Below are 21189 nucleotides of genomic sequence, written 5' to 3'. Positions count from 1 at the left end.
AAATGTTCAGTAATAACAATTCTGATGACCGTTACTGAACACCATATTAGAGATCAGACCTCAGAAAAACAGATCCAGACTGTTGTGATTTGGAATAAAATTGCCCAAGGAAGGTTCAAGTCCAACTGGGCTCTTCCTGATCTACTTCCACCCTACTCCCCTACCCGAAGATACAGCAACCCAGTGGCAAAGAAACAAAGACCAGACAATGTGGTCCCTCTGCCAAATGACAGCAACAGATGTGAACCCTAAAACCTGAAGAATCAATAAAAAAGGATTTTCTTACTTCAAATATTCTCTTCAGAATTCTGAGTAATGGTGCAACCTGAAAAAGTAAAAGACAAATTATCTAAATAACTTTGAAATGATTACTCAGAGTACTGTCAATGAAAATGATGTTAGGAAGATTTTGGGGGGAAAAATGTAATCATAATCATTCTCACGGGGCAGCTAGGTTAAGACTTCTCAAACTGACATCCTGAAGGATCCTAAGGCTAATTCCTCAGATTTCAGTAAAAGCATTAAGCTTACTGCAAAGCATCAAATGGACTGTATGAAATACCTGCTCAGCCATACCCAGCAGACGTGTCAGTCCAAGCCACTTGCTAGAAATAGTCTCACTAGACAGCAATGCTCTCGAGAAAACTCTAATGGCCTCTGGTGCTTAAACTTAGAGGAAAGAGGATTCAATTATAATAAAACCAAAGCTTTGGGAGAGAATTTCTAGGTGCAGTAGGAACCTGCATTCTTTCTATAAAACCTGAACTGAAAGAATCACTCCAAAAATTACTGGGACTGAGAATGATGGGATATACCAATTTCCCAGTATATCCCATTTTCCTTTCAAAGTAGAACTTGAGACCATATTACTGTTTGCTATATCCTCTCTTCACAATTATCTCCTCAAACCCAATTTATAATCCTCCTTTTCTTCACACCTGATTTCAGTATTTTGAAAGCAGGCCTTCTCTGATACAAACATAAACACAGGGTCCTATGTAGCATTCACCACCAACACAAGGGAGCAAGGACAAGTGCTCTGAGTGAAGTCACAGGCTCCCAGCTCCTCAGCTCCCTGGGAAGAGCCGCCTTGTCACCTGTATCTTCTAGCAACCGTGCAACCAGGGTTGTTTGTTCCCGTTTTATAGCTAAGCATGCTGAGTGCAGAAAAGAAATGGACAGAGCATAACTTTTAGACATCTCTGTGGCTGACACCCTTATTTACAGCCTACAGCTGGCAGGGAAGCAGGGAAAGCAGCACCTCTTTCCGAAAACAAATAAAACAAACAAAAAATCACTTAAATCTAGTGGAGTAAATAATGAATTGTCAAATCAGCAAAAGTTAATCTAAACAGAAACCACCAACATAGTAGCAGTACTTTTAAAGGGGCTACTCTTCCTCAAACTGACATTCTCAAAACGCAGCTTACCACTCCCAAATAAATTTTTTTTTAAAGATTTTAATCATTTATTTGACAAACAGTGATCACAAGTAGACAGAGAAGCAGGCAGAGAGAGAGAGAAAGGGAAGCAGGCTCCCTGCTGAGCAGAAAGCCTGATGCAGGGCTCGATCCCAGGACCCTGGGATTATGACCAGAGCCGAAAGCAGAGGTTTTAACCCACTGAGCCTCCAGATGCCCCCACCCAAATAAATACATTTTTTAAAAAATTAATAAATCTCCAGGTGAACTTTTCTGCTAGCCACATTTTATGGTAAAAAAAAAATGCATTTCAGGGGCGCCTTGTTGGCTCAGTGGGTTAAGCTTCTCCCTTCGGCTCAGGTCATGATCTCAGAGTCCTGGGATCAAGTCCCGCATTGGGCCCTCTGCTTGGCAGGGAGCCTGCTTCTTCCTTTTTCTCTCTCTCTGCCTACTTGTAATCTCTCTCTGTCAAATAAATAAATAAAATCTTTCAAAAAAAAACAAACAAACTAAAAAAGAAAAATGCATTTCAGGGGCGCCTGGGTGGCTCAGTCAGTTAAGCATCTGCCTTTGGCTCAGGCAGGATCCCAGGGTCCTGGGATCGAGTCCCAAATCGGGGTCCCTTCTCCCTCTCCCATTCCCCCTGCTTGTATTCCCTCTCCGTCTCTTTGTCTGTCAAATAAATAAATAAAAACTTTTAATAAATAAATAAACACAATTTGTTAGATAATTAAGACAGTCCACTTAAACATGCTATAATTAATAATTTATCGGATTATTAATTAAATAATTAAAGTAGCTGATCAACAAGCTATAGAATTAATAAACTACATGTGAACACAGAACTGGGAATGTAACAACAGTATCTCTTTATATTTTCAGAAGGTGACAGGTATTTCTGATGTTTAAACATAAATAATACGCACCTATAGAGCAGGGCCTTGCCCTTTTCATTCCCCAAGGCAAAATACCCACTTCTGGGAGAAAAATCCATGGTATGAACAAGAGAAACAGTCTTCTTTTTAATGACTGGGAAGTTTGAAAATACTGTACAGGAGGGAAGGTGAACCTGTAGGAAATAACACAAAGCTTTAAATCACAACAACTGTGAACTCATCTTTCTTATATTTTAGGCTTCATCTATATTTCTGCTGGAACAAAAAGTTCATTTTCATTGCAGTACACACAATGTACAATTATCTCAAAGAACCAAAGTGTCCTGAAATTAAAATTGGCTTTTCCATGTGCTACTGACTGAGAGGGAAAGGAGGGAAGAGAAGAAAGGATCTCCTTGATCCTTCTAATCTAGCATCTAGCATGATGTCCTACAAGACTCTGGTGTTTGCTGAGTGAATTAAAAAAAAGAACACACTCAAGTAAAAAGTCAACAGCAGTACCCATTAATGTTCTAACTTAACAACCACAGCGAATACTACTAAAATTTGGTCACAGGACACAGATACTTTAATTATGAAGAGTCTGATTTTATATAACGGAGGCCCAGGAAAGGCGTACCCTACTATTCCAATAGCATATGATTTCCTTTCTACAATTTTCCTTTCCAACCTCTGTTATGTATTCTTTGCCTTTTCCAATCTCCTCTGAAGGACAAACTCATGAGAATACCTGATTCATCGAGTGCAACTGTGATCTGATTTAAACAGAGCCAAAAGCTGACTTCTGGGCCACGCCTAGACAAGAGGAGGCACAGTCTCTTTCTCCAAGAGAGTCTACTTCTGGGGAAAAGGAGCCCAAGCCCCAGCCCAAGGCCGACACAAGCCTTCATCCAATTTGTGGATAAACCAAACCCAGGCATGAAAACAGTCACCTGAAGGAGACTGGAAGGTCAACAACTCTAGCTTTCAAATACCCTCCACATCTTCTAAAATACACAGCCCCTGGGGCACATGGGTGGCTCAGTGGATTAAGCCTCTGCCTTGGGCTCAGGTCATGATCCCAGGGTCCTAGGATCAAGCCCAACATCAGGCTCTCTGCTCAGTGGGGAGCCTGCTTCCTCCTCGCTCTCTGCCTGCATCTCTGCCTTCTTGTGATCTCTCTCTGTCAAATAAATAAATAAAATCTTAAAAACAAAACAAAACAAAACAGCCCCTTCGTGTTCCGGCACGCGCAGACAGCTATCACCCAGCTGTTCACCCTGGTGGTCTGTCACCCGCCACACTTTCAGATGAAGCTTTAAGACATTCAACCAAGGTGATTTTCACAGACCAGCCCTGGGTAAAACCCAGTGATATACACACCTAGTAAACAGGTTTTGATTACTCATTAGGCCCTCTTCCTTCTGGGAAGAGACCTACTGAGCCTTTCGTCAAGAAAGTACAGCATACAGTGAATCTCCAAGTCATCTCGATTATTCTCGACTTTTCCAGAAAGCAGGTTCTTCCTGCACCGCATGGCATCAAGACAGAGCAATCAGTACTAACGAGAACTGTCTAGACCCATTAAAGCCACAGAGTTGGCAGTACCTGGACTTGATCTTCACATTTTTTTTTTTAAGATTTTACTTATTTATTTGACAGACAGAGATCACAAGTAGGCAGAGAGAAAGGAGAGGGGGAAGCAGGCTCCCTGCTGAGCAGAGAGCCCGATGCAGGACCCGGAGATCCTGACCTGAGCACAGGCAGAGGCTTAACCCACTGAGCCACTCAGGCACCCTTAGGGCTTGATCCCAGGACCCTGAGATCATGACCTGAGCAGAGGGAAAGGCTTATTAACCCACTGAGACACTCGGGCACCCTTGATCTTCACTTTTAAACTTCTTAAAAACCACTCTCTATAAAGGTTCCTTGAAAAATTCATTAAAAAAAAGAAGTAGTACTTAATAAAGCAGAGTAATTATTTTAGGAAAGAAGCCACAATATAAATATTGCAGAATTTATTTACACTTAGTTTGGCAATGTGGAAATTATATGAATTTGGTTAAGTGGTTGGCTTCTCAATTGTGTTTTGCTTAGACTAGCGGAAATCTGCATCCTCCAAGCATGTGCCAACTTTGAACAGGTGATCTGAGGCCTCATGGGAACAGACAATCACGAAATCACCATTTCCTACAAGTGCCAACAAGAGGACTGTCCTATGTCCAACTTTTGCTTCCTCCCTATATGTCACCTGGTACTTGTACACTATGCCCCAGATATCTGCTCCTTAACTTTGCTGACGTGACTTTGAAGTCTCCGAAGCCGCTTTTCTGACTCTTCCAAAACAAAACAAACCAGAACCACCTTTCCACTTGAACGACTTCCTAAAGATAATTATATTAAACCAAGCCCTTTATTTTCTAAACTAAATTAGAAAAAACAGTCTCCTAATTTGGATTCATGTAACTTCATACTTGGGTCAATCTGCTTATTACAACTAGGGAGCTCAATGTGAGGCAAAAATTGGGGCAAAAAACACATCCATTTTTTAAAGCCCATTTTTACCAGAAGGTCACGGTGTTATTTTTGTAGCCAAATGAACAGAAGAGAGTATCAGAAATACTGTGGTAAATACACACACTTAATAAAGTATGTGATATAAATGGTGTCTCCTCACAACCCACACAACCATACACAGCAGCCCCAGCTTCACACAACAGGCCAGTGTGCTCCTTCTGATGGAGGAGAAACCCCACCTCATCAACAACTTATTTTTACATTTTACCTCCTCTAGATTTGAGTATCAAGAGCAAAAACATGTTTACAGTAGTCTCCCAAGAGACCCAGCTGTATCTATTTCTGAAGTTCCCCAGTGGAGTCTCCCCCTGAATCAGCACTTCTTCCCTCAGACAAACTCTCACCTGCTGAGAGGAAATTCTCTTTATGGCCCTTGTATTAAAAGCTATTATTGAACTGTTAATTTAAAAAAAACCCACGGGCTCCTCAATGGCTCAGTCGATTAAAAGGCCAACTCCTAATTTCAGGTCAGGTCATGATACCAGGGTTGTGGGATCGAGTCTCTCCCTCCCTCTGCCCGTACCCCCTACCCCTGCCCTGTGCTTGTGCATGCTCTCTAAAATAAATAAATCTTTAAAAGAAAGGGGAAAAAAACATAAAAACCTAACTTCTTTACCTCAGAAAGTTCGCTTTCCCTCCAACACCATATCTGTCATTACATTTAAGGGCCCAGGTATCAAAATTCAACAAGTAAAAAGCTCACTTATCCTTATTTAATGGATAAGAAGCTCCACAACTTCCTACTACATCAAAGACTGTAGATGCAGTAACAATTTAACTTCTGTGTCTCTTACCGGTGCAACGGCTCCGGTGCAACAGCTCGGATTTACATTCACTGCTTTATGCTGGGATAACAGAGCTGTTTGGATCATTCTGAGACTGCATTTAATGACACTAAGGCTGTTTCACTGAGGCATTCTGAGGCTGCCATGCCTGGCTTCTTTCCATTAGATATTATGGTTGACTACCATTTAAAAAATGGGATTTGGCTGTTACTAATGAATTCCTTGTGTGATTTTGCCACAGTAAAAAAACCATAAATGCTGCTGTGATCACTGAAGCAAACGAGGCAGAACTAACTACTAGGCGTCTCGCAAAATGTATTATGTCAACAGGAGGTGGATCCCATGGTTTTCTAAAACAATTTACTACCATTAAAATGATAAAAGGTTAATGTGTGCTAGTCCACTACTCCCATTAGAGGAACGGGGATTTTAAAACCGACTTGAATTAGAACCTTCTCATTCATCAAAGGACTCATTCAGCACAAAGGCAATGAAACACAGTACTGTACTTTCCACTCTTTCCAACAGAATCCTTCTTCCCTCCAAGAAAAGCTTATGGAGAATGCCAACAGATACCACAGACAACAGCAAAGCTGCTCAGTGTGCTACAGATAGGACTTCACTTCCTCCTCTGTGCTACCTGACATCAGAAGTTCTGCACACCTTCTAGGGAGCACAGGAATTCACCTGGAAAACCACGGATGTCCCAGGAAGAATGAAGAACCTAGAAGCACATGCCCTTTACTGGCTGTTGACTCTGGGTGAGTTAATCCTCGGAGGACTGTGGTGCAATTTTTTTGAAGACCTCTTTGTAAATCTTTGTGATCTATACACTATCACACGAAGCTAATAAAGTATGCAAGACCCTCTGGCAAGTGAACAAGATAAAGGTAAGAGTGTCTGTAGGGTGCTTACAGTCTGGCGGCATACGCGTAATACCGCCACAGGCAGTACCACCATTCAGAGCTCTGGGTCATGCAGGTACCTGGTGTCTGCGGCAAAGAACAGTTCAATAACGAAGAAACCGGTTCTGCCTACAGCATAGGAAACTTCAGAGATGCAGGGACATGTCAGCTGGGCTCTGAGGTTGGGCAGAAAGGAGTTCAGACAGACCTGAGGCTGCTATCCTCAGAAAGGCCTACCTGCAAGGGTGGCCTTTCAATCACGTTTGGCAACTTAACTGGGAAACAGTTCTCTGCACTGATATGACACTTTCCCTAATGGCTAAGGATGGCTCACCAGGCCTGAAGGATTTGTACAATGTGGTTTCTGCTGAACACCTGCCTTTACTTCAGGGAGCCCAGAATTTTGGTGCATGTGAGGCAGAGGGTAGCTCCATGATCAACTGCCAATAAAGACCTTGAGCACAGCCCCTCATGAGGGACAGCCTGACAGAACACACGCCACCCACGTGGTCACAACTTGCTGGAGGAATGAGACATGGCCTTTGTGACTCCACTAGGAGGGGTCCTTTGGAAGCCGGTGACTGGTCTCCTCCAGTCACCCTGTACCCTGTACCTTTGCCCCCTGTACCTTCCCTTGGCTGATTCTACTGCGCATCCTTTCCCTGGAGTAACTCTCAGCCATGAACGAGACCATACACTAAATCCTGTTGAGTCCTAGGAAATCAACAAACCTGGGGGAGGTCTTGGGGACCGCTGGCAGGGAGGCAAACGCACAAGTACGAGCTAGTCGTTTAAAGTGTAATCTGCTTACACAATCTGCTTTCAAGCTCAATTTATGTTCAAAAGCTAAGAACTGCCTCCCCTCCTCCATTATGACGGCAGGCCTTAAAAAAGGCAGGGATTAGGAAAGAAAATTGTAGAAAAATAAAGTGCTTGCCGTAAAAAAATTCCTTAAGGCAAATTTGGGGGCTGCAGTGCATCACCACTTCTACAACCACACCCCCAAAAGCCCCAATACTTGTAATTTCTACATCAAAAGAAGCTACTCTTTTTAAAATAATCCAACACTCTACTCTCCTACTATCTTTCCATGTTTTCAACTTAGTTCTAAGATTCTGGGGGGAGGAAGGAAGCTACTACATATCCTTCAGTACATTTCAATTTTTTTTTTTTTAATTAGGTTCCACATCCAGTGTGGAGCCAAAGGATTATAAATGATATATTTTTTTTAAAAGACAAAGATATATTACCAATCTGACCGCTTCTTTCATTTCTTCTGAAGCAATTGCCAAGATTTCTGTAGTAGGATTGAAGCTCAGAGAAGTAACACCTGTAACCAAGTTCATTATAGCTTTTATCGGCTTTGGATTTGTTTCTTGGAGACAAGAATCTTGATTGTATATGTTTACCACTCCACAATTAGAACTGCAAAAAGAAAAGGGAATATAACAAATTAAAAAAAAAGAAAATGGCTTTCGCAACCTAAATGAATAGACTGAACCCCACACACTGATACCTGTAGCAATCACAGCATATTGTGTTACAAAGGGACCAGGGCTGTAGGGTTTATCCCAAGGCAAAAAGCCAGACACATTCTACCAGTTCTACCGCAATCTTGCTAAACTCTTGTTAACTCCGATGGCTTTTCAACTGTGAGCTAGAGAATCCAAGAAAGCCTAGATTCTCCATTATTTATTTTTTCAATAAATATTTACTGAATGTCAACTTTATGCCAGGCACTAGATGCAAAGGTGAACAAGACTGAGACCAAACCTGCCACTCCCACGGTGTTTATGGCCAACCAAACATTTGAAAATGAGAATGAGAGCTGCCCTTTCCCTATTTGAGTTCCTCTTTTCTCTTTTTATTCTGTATTTGTGAGAACTGCCAAAATGGTGTCCAGCAGCATCTGTAACAGGTATCTAAGTTCCGCTCTCCTGGGAATATCCACAGTCAAGAATTACGGAAGCAACCATGCACTCGGTTTACTGAAATGTTTACAGCAACGAATTACATCCTGTGCTCATAAAAAAGTAAATCCTGATGACCTGCCCATTAACAGAATCATTCACAGACAGAAACTTTCAGTAAATGTTCAGACGACCTCCTGTTATGGGCACCATTTATAAGGAACAAGGACCAGGTACTTGTAACTCAAATACTTAGATCAAACTTCATTAGCAAATGCAACACAAACCTGAAAGATGCAAGAGCTAAAGCCTCAAAGTCACATGGGTGACACACGGACCTTCCACTAAATGTGCTCTCACTCCCACTCAAACATCCTCATTTATTCTCTCGGTACATACCGCCTGCCTACAATGAGCTAGACACACTGCATTAACGAGACCAACTCAGGTCACACACAGAGTTCTACACCTGAATGACAGCCAACCACACAAATGAGATGTGAGTGCTTCGGAGTCCTCCAACTACTTCAGACACATTTTCTCATTTGATTCTCAGAACCCTTTAAGAAGAGGTAACCATAAGCACTTGGGAGACACAACAAATATTCTTGGTTTATTTAATTTTGTTATGGACTGAATATCTGTGCCCCACTAAAATTCCTATGATGAAATTTAAGCCCTCCCGCCCTTATTAGGAGGTGGGGCCTCCGGGAGGAGGCCTCTCCTCTGGGAGGAGATTAAGGTCAAGACGGTGGAGCCCCTATAAAAGTGACCCCAGAGACTCTCTCCCTCTTTCCACGTGAGGACACAAGAAGGCGATGGTCTGTAACATGGGAGAGGGTCTCCACGGAACCCAGTTGTGCTGGTACCCTGACCTCAGTCTCCAGAAGGAAGAGAAATAAATTTCTGTTGTTTATCATTACAGCAATCTGAAAGGACTAAGACAAATTTCCTCTTTTCCTTATTTGTATTTGTGACTTGGATCAAAATATCTACTGATTGTATTTATACCAAATCTCTTCTCTTGCTAAACACTGATTTATGGCTAACTCCATCTTAATTAAGGACAAAAAGTTATAATCCATATGGCTATCTTCTAAACATCAATTTTTTTTTAAAGATTTTATTTATTTCTTTGAAAGAGAGTGAGAGAGAGAGGACAAGCAGGGTGATGGGCAGAGGGAGAAGCAGGCTTCCAGCTGAGCAGGGAGCCCAACATGGGGCTCAATCGCAGACCCTGGGATCATGACCTGAGCCAAAGGCAGACGCTTAACCGACTGAGCCACCCAGATGCCCCTTATATCAAATCTTACCATCATGAATGTGAGAGGCTCCTTAAATGCCTACCCATTCTTATTTGACTATTGATTAAATTTATGGAAGAAAAATGGCATAAGTTCATCACTTTGATATATGGAAACTTATTCTATTAGTAATATTTCTGCTAACAAAATATAATTGATTCTTGGGCACCTGGGTGGCAGTTAGTCAAGCATCCAACTCTTGGTTTGGGCTCAGGTCACGATCTCAGGGTTGTGAGATCCAGTCCCACATCGGGCTCAGTGCTCAGGGTGGAGTCGGCTTGAGTTTCTCTCCCCTTCCCTCTCCCTCTGCCCTCCCCACCACCCCTGCTCACTCTCTCTAAAATAAATTTTTAAATCTTTATTAAAAAATGGATATAACTGATTCTAATATGTCATTGAGAATAATCAGTATTTATTGAATGTATTAATAAATAGTTACTTATTAATATATATTATATATTTATGTATATATATAATGTAATATACATTACATTAATACAATCAGTATTTACTGAATGAGAACTGTATATCCAACACTATGTAATACAGGAATACAAAATATCAGAAAGAATTATCCCAGAAAAAAATATACCTCCATGAAATAGCCAGAAAAACAAGAGAATAGACAGCACACTAAGGTCTGTCTGGGACCTATAACATCAAAGAGAGGGAAATCAGTATGAGGTGAAGCTGGACCAAATGAAACTTTGTGGACAACACAGGACTCGAGATGTGGAAGGCAGACACTAAGTCAAAAAACAAACCAGGGACAGCGCCTGGGTGGCTCAGTTGGTTAAGCAACTGCCTTCAGCTCAGGTCATGATCCCCAGGGTCCTGGGATTGAGCCCCACATCGGGCTAAACCTGGCTCTGCTGGGAGCCTGCTTCTCCTTCCCCCTTTGCCTGCCACTCCCCCTGCTTGTGCTCTGTCAAATAAATAAATAATCCGAAAAAACAAACAGGAGAACACCTAGGTGGCTCAGTCAGTTAAGTGTCTGCCTTGGGCTCAATTCATGATCCCAGGACATAACCTAAAGAAGCAGACATGACTGCTAACCCTTCCACCCACAACCACAGCTGACTGGGCTAGAAGCAAGTTCCTGCATCACAGGCAGTCAATCCATTAGCAGATCAGCAACCACAGAGTGTCCCGGTACACAAAAATCTTCACAAAGAAGAATGATGGCACTTAAGCCGAATCAGGGTTTGTCTTATGGATTAGGACTGGGAACCACATTGGTGGTGGGTGTGAAAGCTAAAAAGGCATAAAGAAAGAGCATGCAGGGGCCACAAAGAAATTAATATTATGAGCAAGAAGAAACTATAAAGAAGAATAGTAGTCATCAACGAGCGACAATTCTGCCCCCGGGAGGACATTTTAATTGTCACAACTAGGGGATCACCATAGCCATAGACAGCCTACAGAACTTAAAGCAAACAGGCTGAACACAGAACTCAAATCCTCTCCTCTGCTGAATACTCTGAGACTGAACTCTACGGACTTTCTTCTTATCCTCAGTCATCTCCTTCTCCACGGACTCTTGTCCCCAAGGTTTTATTTCCCATCTACCTCTACATCTAGCATTTCATTCACATCTCACTTACTCCTATGGACCACCTAGCTCCAATCACATCTAAATTAGCACCTTTAGGGGCACTGGGTGGCTCAGCCCTTCAGCATCTGCCTTCAGGGTCCTGGGATCGAGCCCCGCACTGGACTCTGCTCAGTGAGAAGCCTGCTTCTCCCTCTCCTACTCCCCTTTGCTTGTGTTCACTCTCTCACTGTGTCTCTCTCTGTCAAATAAATAAATAAAATCTTTTTAATAAATAGATAAATAAATAAGTGCCTTTATTCAGACACACCGCACTTCTAACTGCTTGTGGACACAAATGCACGTCTTCCCACGTTCTTCCTCCTCCTCTTCCCCACTCATGCAAGGACAAGCCCACCCTTCCAGCTGCTCAAGCCTAGAGCCTGAGAATGTCACTGCTTCTCTCCCATCCCAATTCTCTAAGCAGCTTTGATCTACATCACAAACATCATTTCCTCTCTCATATTCCCATTCCCACTGTCCTTAGCAATGGCCCCATTGCAATGACCTCAAAGCTCCCCGCACCTGTTGCCCCCCAAAAGCTGTCATGGGAATTATCTACTTCAAACCCTAAAATCTAGATACGATCATTACTCTCCTCTACTTAAAAACCCTTCATGTTTTCTCTTTCCACTCAATGTAATGTCCATACTCTTCGACACAGTGAGAAGACCTCTAGAAGTTGTCCCCCTCCTGCTTCCCTTTGTCACCGAAGCCCTCAGGAGTCATCCCATCTGCACTCCATTCAGAAACCAAATCTGAATCCTCTCCCTTCCATACCTTTCCTTTCCACTACCTGCAACACCTTTCTCTGAATCCTATCTGGCCCTCCAAAAGCTTAGCTCGAGTGCCAATACCTACAAAAATACTTTTCCAGGTGACAATTACAACAGCCTTCACCCAATCCTTACACTTTTAAGAGACACTGTATCTCAACCGCAGACCTCCTGATGACTTGTCTGGAAAGAGCCATATGGATCCATCTGTCCTCCCCATGGGACCATGAACTATGAGAATGCGAAGGCACGCTGTCATTCTTCTATCTCACAATCCCTAGCTAAATGGTCACTGTTTTTATAAATGAGAAAACCAAGGCAGAAACACATCACCGAATAAAACGGGTTTTTCTGACACTGTAAAACATGTATGTCCTGAAGATTCTCTCGATGAACTAAAATGAAAATCATTTTATATGTTCAAGGAGAGAGTTAAAATTAAAGGACTATTAACTCCAGGCCCTAAATACTAATGAATTTCATATTTTCCCACAGCCCTGAATTATCCAGTATTTTCTGAATATAAAAATCAAAACCTTCGGGGGTGCAGTGTGGAAAGAACACAGAATTGGGAACCAGACAACCTGAATTCCAGACCCAGCTCTGCCAATAATCAGTTTAATGAGTAACAACCAATAAAGAAAACTCAAATTACCCAATTCTTAGACCTCAGCTTCCCTATCAATAAAGGGACTGGACTAAACTAGCTTGATTCAACACACCTTCCTGTGATGACAGAATTGCCTTGCACCTGCACTGTTGACATGGGTGCCACCAGACACACATGTGACTACCGAACACTTCAAATGGGGCACGTGTCACTAAGGAACACATTTTTATTTTGATTAATTTAAATTTAACTAGCCACATGTGGGAGGGGCGCCTGGGTGGCTCAATGGGTTAAGATGCCCTCCAGATACATACAAGGGAGGGAACAGAAACAGGACAATAAAAACAATGAAAATATCCTACAGCACAAAGACGAAAGAGACACTGGGTTATTAGCTTTAAGTTTCAGAAGACTAGCTCCCATATTTTCCAAACCCAGAGAGGTGACTGAAATCAAAAAAATCCTGAAGCAAAGTCTTAAGCTAAGGGCTTAAAACCCAGATGTAAGTAGGAGAAACAGCAATCCAAGGTACATTTAGAGATTTAAAGAGATAAAAGATAAAGCTATGGAAAAGCTGAAACACAGAATGCTTGAAGTAGATCTTCCAAAGGGATTATATACACGGCACAAAAGGATTCATACTCAAGACAAACTGGACTATAAATTCTCTTTGCTTCTTGTAAGATTTTTTAATTTACAAAACTCCTAGTACACTGTACCTTCACATATTTAAAAACACAAACACAGGGAGATGTACCTTCAAAACAGATGTAAAGGGGTTAAAAGCTCCGGCTTTGCCGCCAGACTATTTGGGCTATAACAGCTGGCTTTCCCTTACTCTCTGCGATCTTAACCAAGTTACCTAATCACAGTGCCTCCACTCCCACACCTATGAGGCAGAGAGACTAGTACCTATATTGTGAAGCAGGAAATGAGAGTTACTTTATATGTAAAAATATATATACACACCCACACACACATATAATCAAGATACACACACATACGCACATACATAGTTACAGAAGAAAAACAACATGGTAAACGCTGGGGAAAATTTTGCTGCTAAATCTCTTTATTATAATTATGATTCAAAGTCTGAAACTACTTAGATGGGAACCACAATAAAAAGGTAATTTTATTTCTTCCTTTTTTTTTTTTTTTAAGAATTTAATTTATTTGAGAGCAAAAGAGACAGCGTGGGGCGCCTGGGTGGCTCAGTGGGTTAAGCCGCTGCCTTCAGCTCAGGTCATGATCTCAGGGTCCTGGGATCGAGTCCCATATCGGGCTCTCTGCTCAGCAGGGAGCCTGCTTCCCTTCCTCTCTCTCTCTGCCTGCCTCTCTGCCTACCTGTGATATCTCTCTCTCTCTTTCTGTCAAATAAATAAATAAATCTCTAAAAAAAAAAAAAGAGACAGCGTGCACAAAGCAGGGGAGGGGCAGGGGAAGAGGGAGAAGCAGACTCTGCAGAAGCAGAGCGGGGAGCCTGATGAGGGGGGGGTTGATCCCAGGACCCTGGGATCATGACCTTAACCGAATGAGCCACCCAAGTGCCCCAAAAAGGAAATTTTAACTTGTGTATTTATAAGAAGCTGATGAAGACTACAGTCAACAAATCTCTCATCACTGATAAAACTTTGATTTGAAAATACAAAAATAGGTATATCTATGGCATTGACCGAAAATTCTCACAATGCAAAGGCCCCAAAGTGGTTTGCAGCTTGCAAACCAGTAAAGGCAGGAGAGTAATCTCGTGATCTGGGCCATGGCTGCAGTGGGAGACATTCCCAATTCCCCCACTGTAAGCAGAGAGACTAGAACAATAGAACAAAACAAAAGAGATTCTCCAAGTTACCTTACATGGTCACCTGAATTTGGTGAGCTGCTGTCTGAGGTCCTACAGGCCCCTGCCCACAAAGCGCCGTCACACACAACAGAGAACATGCCATGTCTCAACTCTTTCCCCCTCCTCAATACACAGTGCTTTGTACCTAGTGGACAGTCACGTGTCTCTTTCTTTTTGAACTGACTTCCAGACCAGCTAGGAAGTCACAAAAGACACCCTAAAGCAAGATGCAGCAAAGGTATACTCTAACTACAAACTGCACCCCGCCCCTGGAACCGTGAGACCTCAGGGTTCTAGATCACTCTGTCAGCGAACTGGGAAAAAAACCCCACAAAACAAAACAAAAAATAAAAAAATAAAGGAGCCTTAGTGCCAAAAGTTCTGCCAACCATGGGCTGCTGCCACAGTGCACACACTCTGGGCAAACGCTGGGCTCCCCTACTCCTCCTCAAGATATTCCTCCCTCCAGATCTGTAGCAGGTATGTTGACTAGGGAGAACACAGGACAGGAAGGGGCCTTTGTCAAGGCCTTGGTTTTGACCTGATCTCTAAGCTCCACAGCCTGGTCCTACTATCCCTTCCCCCATACCCCAAAGGTAGGAGGTGACCAATTTTCAAATGGTGGTGGGGATGTTTATGAGGATTTGCCCCAATTTTAACCTTGAAGGAGGGAGTGAAGAAAGAGTGGGGACTATGCTGTGCTTCCAGATGGCATCTCTCAAATAGGAAGATTCGACTGAAGTTGTGTCTAGTCTAAGAAAGTCATAAAAATCCACTGTTGGAAGCTCTAAAGCTACAGGGACTGGTAAGTGATTTGGTCGGTAAGATAATTCAGAAATCCAGGTAAGTCTCAGAGCCATCTTCCCCCCAGTGTAATAACCATTTTCTTCCAGTGGTAACACAGTAACATGTTCCAGATAATATTTTCAAAGTTTCCACAATACTAATGAACAGTATTTCTAAGGAACCTATGTTTGATTTGTACCACTAACCAAAGAAAAACTGCTTAAGTACCTTTAAAACTTAAACCTAAGGCTTAAGTTATTCTGCTTCTTTGTCAATGGCAAGAAGCCAAAACACCAATAAGAAAACTTGATGTGATCAAATGAATATGCCAAATATAAGGAAAAAATATAATGACATAAGGCAGTCCTGTATTTCCTTGTCAAAAGTGCTCATATGCCACCATTAACATTATTAAACATTGCATTAAGATGATAAAATGCAAAACACCTGGGTGTACTGACTCTCTATTACTGAAGAGTTTATACACAGAACTACTTAGGCACTATTTAGTATATTTCTTTCTTTTTTTTTTTTTTTTAATTTTACTTAGGTATGTCTTTTAGAAAGAGAGTACGACCGAAGAGAAGAGCACAGGGAGAGGAAGAATGTTAAGCAGACTCCATGCCTAGCACAGAGCCTAATGTGCGGCTCGATCTCATGACCCTGAGACCATGACCTAAGCCAAAAATCAAGAGTCGGATGCTTAACTAAGGCACCCAAATGCCCCTAGTATATCTGATTCTTTAGCATTTTCTCACTAGCACATGATTAGGGTCACAGAAACCTCTTTATACTTACCCACAAGCCACATACTGTCCATTCCTAGATGTGGCAATGCTTAATCCATATAAACTGCCTTCATCAACAAATCTGTTAAGGCATTTTCTAGAGTTCACATCCCAAACATAAACTTCCCCATCGCCTGCATGAAAGAGCCAAGAAAGGGTTTGGTTAATTTTGTTTTAAACTTGAATGCCAAGTGAACTTACCATTCTTAGCCCCTTTTTAATACTAGAAGTGACTACAAACAAAAAGTCACTATAAATGTCCTAGATCTAGAAAACTTGCCTAAAAATATTTCTGGTAAACATTCCCATATATAGAAAACTGCACACTAATCAGTAGTTAATAAACAGTATCTTTTAGTTTAGAGTGAAAATCACAAACTCTTGGCTTGAGTTGAACTTCCAAAAAAATCTTTTACATTTCACTCAGATGAATTATTGGGAGAAAATCTGAAAAAACAAAAAAACAAAATACCCACCATAGTAAGTTCCAACCTCCATCAACAGGCACTAGAGCACCTCCACATGAGGCCAAGATACTGACACCAAATTGATGATGGCAGTCATGATGAAGGGAGAATGAAGGGATCCAAACCACAAGGGAATTATAATTTAAGATACATACCACTTACCTACTATCAAGTAATTTAAACAATAATAAATGCCAACTGTGAGGGGCCCCTGGGTGGCACAGTCGGTTGAGTCTCCAACTCTTGATTTCAGCTCAGGTCATGATCTCAGGGTTGTGGAATGGAGCCCTGCTCTGGGCTCTGTGCTCAGAGGGGAGTCTGCTTGGGATTTTCTCCTTCCCTCTCCCCTCCCTCCCCTCGCCCCCCTCTCAAGTGCACGCATGCTCTCTCTAAATTAAATAAATAAATCTTTAAAAAAGTAATAAATGTCAGCTGTGACCAATAAGCACAAACAGTTTAGAGAAGGGAAAATGTGTGTAAGACTGAGGAGTATGTTGAATGTGAAGGGAACATGAATACTTTCATGACAGTAAAGACCATCGGGGAGCCTGGCTGGCTCAGTCAGAAAAGCATGCAACTCTTAATCTCGGGTGTCATGAGTTCGAGCCCCACACTGGGTAAAGAGATTACTAAAAAAATATAAACTTACAAAAGAAAAGAAAGAGATGACTATTGCCAAAATTCACCCTCATTCTTTTTTCTCTCCTCTACAGGCCCATGATACTGATGATCACTCTCTTCCTCACACGCCCATTTAAAGATTTCTTAATGACCCTACACTCACCACAAAGGTGTTCCTCACGCACCCATTTCATCTCTGCCTTTTCTGTGGATATTACACTCTGGTTCACTTTTCTAAGATTTTATTTATTTATTTACTTATTGTGGGGGGGGGGCGGTGTCAAAAGGAGAGGAACAAGCAGATTCCAAGCTGAGTGTGAGCTGATGCAGGACTTGACCCCAGGACCCTGAGATCATGACTGAGCCGAAACCAATAGTCGGTCACCCGATGAACTGAGCCACCCAGGCACCCCTAAAGTTCGCTTTTCTATATTTTTATCCTTCCAATGAGAATTCAATTAAACTCACTATTTCAACTATTTCCTTGACAAAGATTATTTCCCAGGCTGACATGAGGGTGTAGATTAAGTTGTAGTAAAATATATTTGAAAAAACTGAACAGGGTCAAATTTGAAAATCTTTGCATCTGTACAGTAATGTTACAATAAAAGAGGGCATTTTAGTTTTACTCTCAGCCCAGCTGGCAACAGACTAAAATGGGAAGAAAAGGGATCAACCGTGGGAAGGTCATCTAGATGTTACCAAAGCCAGACTTTGGGTTACTCTTCCCTATGCTTTTAGGACCTTTATTAGGGAAAATAAGACCTCCACAGTAATGACCAAATCTGTAAATATTTTACATTTGCATCTAGTTCATACAGAAATTTTAGTATCTCTGACCCTCCGTATCTCTTCTCTCCCACTCTGACCCTCCCGGGATCCGAGAGCCCTTTCATTTGGAACACAGGACTCTGACTCTGAACCAGTTAAGTATCCAACTCTTGGTTTCGGCTCAGGTCATGATCTCAGGGTCCTGGGATCAAGCCCCATGGCTGGCTCCCTATTCAGGAGGGAAGTTCCTCTCTCTCTCTCTCTCTCTCTCCTTTCCTCGGCCCCTCCCCTCACTCGTGCACTCTCTAAAATAAATAAATCTTTAAAAAAAAAACACATACACAACTTTTTAATCCAGTTATAAAATAAGTCACAGAGACAATGTACAACATGGCAACCACAGTTACTAATAAAATAGTGCACATCTGAAAGTTGCTAAGAGAGTAGATCTTAAAAGTTCTCATCACAAGAAAAAAAATCCTAATTATGAGTAGTGACTGAAGATTGAACCAGACTTATCGTGGTGGTCATTTTTAATATACACCAATACTGAATGTTGTACACCTAATATGTTGTATGTCTGTTATACCTAAGAAAAAAAACTAATGCTATATATTTTCAAGTGCTGCTAGCTGAGGTATAGCAAAAATTCTGCCAAAGAGCCCCACAGAGACTGGACAATAGTAGCCACAGGCAGAACCACTTTGATGTCTCCCACTACCGACCATCATGAGCTATACGGAGATTACAATGGTCCCAAGACCCTATAGGAAAGAGACTAACAGCCCAAGAAGGCACAGGACAATCAGAAAGGCAACAGAGCAAAAAAGTGCCAGATTAGAGACTGTCAGGGGTGAAAGCTCTTCTACTGCACCACAGGAATGTCAGAGGGTGAAACCCGAATTGTTTTCAGTCAATAACGAAGAACATTCCAAATACTATCCAAGTGAAAAGGTACTGCTAAAAGAAAAAGGTGACTTTCAAAAGGAAAGACTGAGCATGAATCATCTTTTAAATAACCATTTTCTTCCGGTCTTTTCCCCATACATGGTAACATGGTTAAATGGTTAGCTCTTCACTATTACTAGTTAGTAAATAAGATGGCAAAAGGCAATGACAAAAATCTAAAAATAAAAATTACTTTCTAACACAAAGAAATCTAAACTCAAACACTGTTTTTGGTTAAATCTGAAATGTGAACACATCCAAAGCTTTTAAAAAGCTTTAGGTGAGGGATGCCTGGGTGGTTCAGTTGGTTAAGCCATTGCCTTCGGCTCAGGTCATGGGGGGATCAAGCCCCACATCAGGCTCCTTGCTCAGCAGGAAGCCTGCTTCTTTCTCTGCCTCTGCCGGCCACTCTGCATGCTTATGCTTCTCTCTATCTCTCTCTCTGTCTCTCTGACAAATAAATAAATAAATAAAATCTTAAAAAAAAAAAAAAAAAAAAGCTTTAGGTGATCACGTCATTAACCCACCTGAAGAGGCGTATAGTTTCTTGCTATCTGAAGAGAACGTGGATGCTGCAACCCTTCCATTAATTTTCATGCTACCAATCAGTTCTTTGGTCTGAAAGAATAACAAATATTACTTATCCAATTTTTAGCAGGTGCATGGAAGAATCACACTGGGAATAAAAACAATCTAGTTCTGGTCTGTAGCACCTACTAAACGTTGTCCCTATACTCACAAGTTCTCCCCAAGTCCCACTGTGCCCCTCCACTCAGATGCAGATTTCGTTCAAGACTATCCCTACCCTGGGGTGCCTGGGTGGCTCAGCGGGTTAAAGCCTCTGCCTTTGGCTGGGGTCATGATCCCAGGGTCCTGGGATTGAGCCCTGCATCGGACTCTCTGCTCAGCAGGGAGCCTGCTTCCTCCTCTCTCTCTCTCTCTCTGCCTGCTTCTCTGCTTACTTGTGATCTCTGTCAAATAAATAAATAAAAATCTTTAAAGAAAAAAAAAGACTATCCCTACACTCATGTCTTATCCTGAAAGAACAAGCAGCCACTATTAATGGCTGACCTTCATTGACAGCAAATGAAGATATCCAGCAACACCATTTATCAGCAAGAAGGACCCATCTGGAGACACTTCGAAGCTCCTCACTATCTTCTCTTTCAAACCTGAGAGAAGAGACAAATTAATAAAGATTAATATGATTTTCAGTGATGTTATCTTTCACTGGCAATGGAGAATTTCTTTTAAAATATCTAACTGCCTCAAACTAAACCAAAAGTAGGCTCAGACTCTGAATAAGTCTGACCCTATGCATCACTGAGTATGACCCAAGTATAAGGTCATTACCAAGTGCTTCCTTTACCTGTCTTGGTTAACAGTCACCATCTGAACTGCGGCCAAAGATTCAGCTCTCTGAGCAGTAAACATACCAACTAATTTTCCAAATGTGAACGGTGACATCTGTAATTAACTAAAAGGATAAATTATACTTCTTTGTCACAAAGTTCATTACCAGGAGGGAAATGCACGGCCATCAGAAACAGCTAAAACATAGTAATATGTACAGACTAGTTGCTGGCCACCAACTAAACACCCAATGATGAAGGAGTCTAGTCTTAACTTCATGGATCCAAAAAGGAAAAAAAGAAAAAAAACCCCACAAAATGTCAGTATATTCAAGAGCTGATTAGTTTCCCAAAAAGTGACTCATGCAACCTAATCACATGACCTAAGAATATAAACCAGTCAATTTACTTACTTCCCAAAGGATACATTCCTTTTCCATCCCTAAAAGGCTCATACTGACCATGCAGGAGACTCCTTCCATCAGGACTGCTTAGTGAGGAAACTTACTCATTATGAAACTGCCTGAGAGAAAGGGTGCTGAAGGAATAGATACCACTGGCCCCCTGTAGGGAAGGGAAGCAGGTAGCCAGGGAAATGGAGCAGAGTCAAGTTTTCCCTCTTCACCCTTTTGTATGTATTGGATTTTTGCACCACATGAATGTACTGCTTGGTCAAAAAAAATTATTTCAAAAAATATTTAAGTTGCTAAGTTAAAACATTCATCAGAATAAATAAACTGAGAAAACTCTAGTGAGAAATCCGTGTTCCCCTACAGGAAAATGCTGGCTAAGGCTGCCACAGACCGCCTCCATCCTACAAACAGTTTTCATCCAGATGGTTCACAATCCTACAAACCGG

The 21189-nt window shown here is 41.7% G+C and overlaps 1 protein-coding gene across 1 annotated transcript in view; it reads right to left on the bottom strand.

Annotated features, from left to right (window-relative positions):
* UTP18 (UTP18 small subunit processome component) overlaps nucleotides 1–21189 on the bottom strand; it is a 41857-nt gene that overhangs the window by 2628 nt on the left and 18040 nt on the right. Inside the window, exons 8-13 of the mRNA XM_059381156.1 lie at nucleotides 20050–20150; nucleotides 19506–19596; nucleotides 16182–16305; nucleotides 7814–7988; nucleotides 2348–2490; nucleotides 287–325 (exon numbers count right to left, since the gene is read on the bottom strand). Coding sequence (XP_059237139.1) covers nucleotides 301–325; nucleotides 2348–2490; nucleotides 7814–7988; nucleotides 16182–16305; nucleotides 19506–19596; nucleotides 20050–20150 — 659 coding nt within the window. The 3' untranslated portion in view covers nucleotides 287–300. The remainder of the gene's footprint in view (nucleotides 1–286; nucleotides 326–2347; nucleotides 2491–7813; nucleotides 7989–16181; nucleotides 16306–19505; nucleotides 19597–20049; nucleotides 20151–21189) is intronic.

Source organism: Mustela nigripes, chromosome 16 (genome assembly GCF_022355385.1).
Source record: "Mustela nigripes isolate SB6536 chromosome 16, MUSNIG.SB6536, whole genome shotgun sequence".
In the NCBI taxonomy this organism is placed as follows: Eukaryota; Metazoa; Chordata; class Mammalia; order Carnivora; family Mustelidae; genus Mustela; species Mustela nigripes.
Note: the sequence above shows the minus strand (reverse complement) of the source record. Positions and strands in the feature narration are given on the sequence as shown.